Genomic DNA, 5,875 nt, shown 5'->3' on the forward strand with positions numbered 1-5,875 from the left:
GCGCGTGAAGGAATCACAGGTATACAGGCATGCGAGCTGGGCGTTTTGAAACCTCTGCTTTTTAGGGCTGCTGTGTCTTAAGGTCAGAATTTGTTCTCCTTTGATTTATTTTTTTTTCCTTTTACACCTGCAGCTTAGCTTGCTGATCCTCTTTATTCCGACAGCTACCTGGTGCTTGTTTTTGTGAAATAACGACACTAACTGAGGTGGGTGGCGGCAAGCGCCGCGCCTTTGTGCCCTCTGTGGGGTGAAGGTGACCCCCAGCCCTCCCACCCCGTCCGGCCGGGGCTGCTGCACCCCATTTTTAACCCAAATTTGGGCTCCTCGCAGGGGCGCTACGGGGTACCCCTCACCGGGGCCCGGCCGCCCCTGAGCCCCCTCAGGAGGGGACACCATAGAGTTCACACCCCCACGCGGTGCAGACAAGCCCGCCGCCGGGCCCGGCCTCCCTGCCCTCGCTCCCCACTTCCGGTGGCGCCGCTTCACCCCGCGCATGCGCCCTGCGTCTCTCTCTCTCTCTCCGCGGCGGCGCCGGGCAGGAAGATGGTGAGCGGGGACGGGGCCGCCGCAGCCATCCGCCGCCATCCGCCGCGCTGGGGCCACGGGGCGCGGCCAGAGGATGGCGCGGGGAACGATGAGGGCGGGGGGCGGGCTCCGGGCGGGGAGGCGCTGGGGGAGCAGCGAGCGGAGGCCTCGGGGGGGGAGGAGGCCGGGCCCGGGGCTGGCGGTGCACGGCTCCCAGATAGGCCGGGGGGGGGGGCGGCCCTGGCCCTGGCCCTGGCCCTGGCCCTGGCCCTGGCCCTGGGGGAGTCGGGGGGGTTGTGGCAGCGTAAGCCCCTGAGATTTAACCAAACAACGCCGTATCCGCGGTGGTACGAGGTGATTCGGTCGCTGGGACTCGCGGTGGTTGGGGCTGCTGAGCGCTTTGGGTGTCGTTTGTGAGAGGAGCCGCTGAGGCAGGCGGTGAGCTGGGTAAGCCTGGACCTGATCCTGTGGTTTCTGCCTCCCCGACAGGCTAAGCGCACCAAGAAGGTGGGGATTGTGGGTAAATATGGTACCCGGTACGGTGCGTCCCTCAGGAAGATGGTGAAGAAGATTGAAATTAGCCAGCACGCCAAGTATACCTGCTCCTTCTGCGGCAAGGTGAGGCACCTTGGTTCCTGCGGCTGTACTTAAAAATTGTCCTGTTATTGATGTTAGAATTGAAATGTATTGCTTCCGGATTTTTTCTGCTTGACTAGCTTAAGGAAAATAAATAGTTTTTTGTGAACATCAGGTTACCTTATAAAATAAAAGGACTTAGTAGGCATTTCAGGTGAATGCGGGGTTGGTAGTTAAATGGAAACAAATCTTTATTTCATTACAGAGGATGGTAATATTGCCAGACTGTGTATCTGATAAAAAGACCTGGCAGAATTTACAAAATGCATCTGTTATCCTGATAATTAAGGGATGACTTGGGCTTTTTTTTTTTTTTATTTTCTCCTTCATGAACTTTACAGCATACCTGGGGAGGAAGGGACCTCACTCTTCCTGCTTACAACTTCGAATGAACTTGGTTACTTACATCTGTGTATATTTTATAGCTCTGGATGGGGAATGATTACTGATAAGGAGTCTTAATCGTTCATGTGTGTGAGCACAATTCACTTGAATTTGGCTTTTACAGCTTGAGAGGCCCAGCAGCTTGTTCTTTGCCCAGACTATTGATACCTGTAAAGTAGGTATCTTTGAGTGGCTAGAAAACTGTAAAATTTCCTATCTGCTTTTTATACTTTATGGCTTTCATATGTGAAGTGGGAACATTGGTATCTCCATCTGAATAGCGAAGTCCAGTGTAGGTCTAGGCAAACCCGTTGTCATCTTTGCGAGATGATGGCAACTTCCCCAGGTGAAGAGAGTTAAGCGCCCGCTCCTTAGGTGCCGTTCAAAGGGCAGCTGGTTCAGAGCAATCCTGGGATGTTCATAAAGGGCACATAATAGCAGTGCTATGTTGGTCGTAATACCAGGTGAGAATATCGGTTTTCATTACCAGTATAACTCCTTAATATTTTTTTTCTCCTTTAAAAAGCTGAATTTTTGATGGTGCATTTAGAAATAACCCCTTTCTATTCCATACCCGAATAAAAAAATATTTCGGATGGACTCTGTCTTGAGGAATCGGGATGAAAACCTCTGATCCTTGTGTGTTCTAGCACAGCCTTATAGGCAGCGCTGTGGTGTGATGCTGCACTACTCACCTGAAGTTGGCTGTTAGGATGGCAGCACGAGGTCTTGTGGGTTTTACAGCTGTTGGAGAGTGCGTATTTTTTCTCTTTTGTTACAGACCAAAATGAAGAGGAAGGCTGTTGGTATCTGGCACTGTGGATCCTGCATGAAGACAGTTGCTGGTGGTGCCTGGACTTACAAGTAAGGCAATAAAGAAGTTTCTATTGGTGTTCATTTTCATATAACTGAGGGATTTTTAAAAAAAATTTATTTAACTATAATCTGCTAACCGTTAAGTAGATCTGTACTGAATTAGTGATGTGTTTTTTTCTCAATTTTGTTGATAAAATTTGATCAGACTGCGAAGCACTTGCTGTTCTTTTCAGTATCTGTTGTGCAGCTGTTGCCAATACTGCATTTCAGCCATGAAGTTACTGCTGTTTTTGGTATATCCTCCCAAAATTTCATAATTTCTCTGGACTTTATCGAAGCAGTGTTTTTTTTTTTTTTAAAGCAATCTCTGAATCTTTTCCCAAACTTGAAATAAAGAAATCCAAACATCTGCAAATGGGGAAGCAAACGTTTGTTTCTAAGCAGTCTCTCTTGTGGCTCTGCTGTAGTAACATCGCTTACTGGAGATGCAAACGATCGTTCTTGCGTGTACGAAGTATTCTGAGTGGGCCGGTTGTCTGGTGATGTTGGAAGGAAAGGAGCAGAGGTGAAGGCTGATCCATTCAGCTGTTCTCTGGGTGGAATAGGCTGCATGGCTGAGACCTGACAGCTCTCCTTCCAATCTATTCTAAAAAAAAAAATATAAAATAATCTTTGACAGCTTGTAATACATTATTGTCTTTGATCTGGGGAGTATTTTTCCTCCCTTGGTTCTTTTGGCTGTAGAAATAGCGTAGCTCTGGAAAGACACTCTTACCTCTTATTTTGAAGTTTAAGCAGCACTTTTTGTGGTTACTGCAGTAGCCTTTCCAGTTCAGAGAAACAGGTGCAATAGTTGAAATCAGGTTTACTCCAAATAAAATTTCCTTTTTTTTTTTCCTAAAATAATTGAATCATTACAGTTTTTATTGTGATGATGCCCTTGCGTGCCCCCCATCTTTACTCTCCTTGCCCCCTCCTGTTCTGGTAGGGGACGCGGTTACCCCACACGACAGTCGCTAGGACTCAGCCCACGCTCTTGCGTGCGTAGTTGACAGATGACTGGATAATTTGGATTGAGATGGAGCTGTGAAGCTGCGTGTGCTTCTGTAGGCACGGGCCTACGCTTTGTTGTCAGGAAAATCAGCGTGGAGGTAGCCTCCTGTTGACAATGCAGTCGGGCGAGAACTATTTGAAGTGATTAGTGCTTTGTCCAAAAAATAACTGGTGCGGGTTGTTGTGCTGCAGCGTGCAAATGACTCTGCTTCTTCTTTCAGCACCACCTCTGCAGTGACAGTCAAATCTGCGATCAGAAGGCTGAAAGAACTGAAGGACCAGTAGATGCTACATCCTGCTCTCCTTCTGAAACATGCTTTTCTCCACTGTCAAGATCTGTCCCTTTAATAATAAAAGGTGATGTGGAGTGGAATCATGTTCATCTTTCTATGGAAGGTGCTGTCTTGCTGCATTGTATTTATTGGTATAACTATGGAAGCGTTCGTATTTCTATCCAGTAGTGGAAAAGCTCTTATTACTGGTTAAGCCATTAAAAAAACAATTTTCTATTCCATTTAATTGCATACTCCGGTTCTGTTGCTTGAATGCGCTGAGGTGAAAGCGAGGAGAACTTAGGCCTGGCACATCTTGATGTGCCCTTGGTGTCGGTGCCTAGAGGAATAGCACAGAGCAAATACACGAGTGGAGGAGCGGGCAGATGGAAAGGGAGAGGAGAGGAAGCGGAACATCAGCCTGCCTTCTCCTGTTGGTCTTTGAGGAGGACTTGGGAGAGCTGTGCATGTGCTGCAGGGAGAGAAAAGAGCATCGTGGCTTGGGGGCAGAGACTGAAATGAATGAAGAGCAGCTGCCATCCTCTGCTGCTGGCTGGTGCTGCTGATTTCCAGAGCCAGCTGCAGATGATGGCTTACCTCAGCCCGTGGTGTTTGCTGCTGTGTGCGGATCTCGAGAGCAGCGCACACAAATGCTGTGATTGGTTTGCTCTCCCTAGTTCTGGCAGGGCTCTCATCTCTGTGTGTTCAGGTTCCTGAGTCCATTCTAGATTGCAACAATGCTTTTTCATGTTGAGCCAACTCCTGGGACCATCAATTTTGGAGGAAAAGCCACTGTTTAGGCTAATAATTGCTTCCAAATCATCTCTTCAGATGATCAAGCTTAGGATACTGGAACTTTTTTTTTTTTTACAGTTGATTTGTCAGGTGAGTTTTGATTTAGTTCAGGATTATGAGCTTGGTTTTGTCTGGGCTTTTTGGTCACTGCAGCACTTCTCTTGTCCTTCACAGTACACATCAGAAAATACAGGTCTTGGTAATAACCTTGATAACGGCTGAAAGAAAAACAGTAAGGAATATTTGAGTCCTCTTGCTCCAACTTAAGCTTTAAATGTATTTGGGCAGTAAGACAATGTCATTAACGAGCCCGAAGTCTTTGAAAGTTGTATTCAGAAGAGGACTTACATAGGAGCACTTTAGCAAGCTGCAAAAAGTCTTCATGCGGCTCAGAAGTTTGAATTTGGCATCCCTGAACCTGTTTCCTCTGTGTTTTTTTTAAAGTTCAGTGCTGTAGCTTCCCCTACTAAAGGAAAATCATGTGTTTTGATACCCAGTGCTGAAATGGAGGTGACAATGGGTGACTCCCCCTCAGAGCAAATGGCTTATTTTTGTACATGTGAGATGAAAGCCATTGCCATTCTTCTTGTGTATCTTGTAGCAGGATTACAAAGGAACCCTGGGGGTTTAAGAAAGCTCAGGTGCACTCATTTCTGCTGCTGCTTTTCTGCACAACGTGTCTGCAGCAGCTTTCTCTGGGTCAGTTGAATCAGGCTCATTGCCCTGAGTGCTGCTGCTGCTGGTCCTGGTCTGTGCCAACCAGCTCTTAGGGATGCCACCTCCAAGCTTGAATTTTCTTTTCGTGTGAGCCGTCTCCGTTCCCATGGGGGAGGCTTGCACGCTGCCGTGCCTCGCAGCATTTGGGGGGAGCAAGCAAGGACAACGTGGTTTAACTTGCATCAAAATAAAGACACTTCCCATTACGCTTAAGGTGTCTTCGTTTAAAATGTGAGTCTTTTTCTCAGAAAACTGTGATGAAACCATGGGTGTGCGCTGATGAATTGGTTTGCATCTTCATCACATGAAAGCCTTCGTTGATAACAGGCGGGGTGTGTGTGGGGAGAGGTTACCTGCTGTGGGTGCACAGCGCTGCCCCGCCGAGGGGCTCTGAGGGGCTGGGGGTTGCTCTGCGGCTGTTTCCACAGGGAGGCACTGTGGGCAGCGGGTTTGAGAAGAGGGGGAAATGCTGCTTTTCTGTTCCTTCCCTGTGAGGGTGTGGAAGAGGCACAAAACTCCACCGCGGCCTGCATGAGACGCTTCTGCTGCAGCAAAACTCCACGGAAGCCTGCACTGATGGGGGCTATGGATGTGGCTCAGCTCAGGGAAGTCACTGCTGTGCCTCTGCTGCAGAAAGGTACTGCACAGCCCATGGAACAGCCTCTGCCCGGCTTAGA

The 5,875-nt window shown here is 48.3% G+C and overlaps 1 protein-coding gene across 1 annotated transcript; it reads left to right on the top strand.

Moving 5' to 3' along the window:
* Nucleotides 1-400: 400 nt before the first annotated feature.
* On the top strand, nt 401-3,787 carry RPL37A (ribosomal protein L37a). Its single transcript, XM_080600818.1, has 4 exons — nt 401-546; nt 1,015-1,143; nt 2,327-2,409; nt 3,636-3,787. The coding sequence occupies exons 1-4, from the start codon at nt 544-546 to the stop codon at nt 3,697-3,699; spliced, it is 279 nt and encodes a 92-aa protein (XP_080456944.1). The 5' UTR covers nt 401-543; the 3' UTR covers nt 3,700-3,787.
* Nucleotides 3,788-5,875: the final 2,088 nt, after the last annotated feature.

The sequence above is a fragment of the Anser brachyrhynchus genome (genome assembly GCF_964034855.1).
Source record: "Anser brachyrhynchus genome assembly, chromosome: 7".
In the NCBI taxonomy this organism is placed as follows: domain Eukaryota; kingdom Metazoa; phylum Chordata; class Aves; order Anseriformes; family Anatidae; genus Anser; species Anser brachyrhynchus.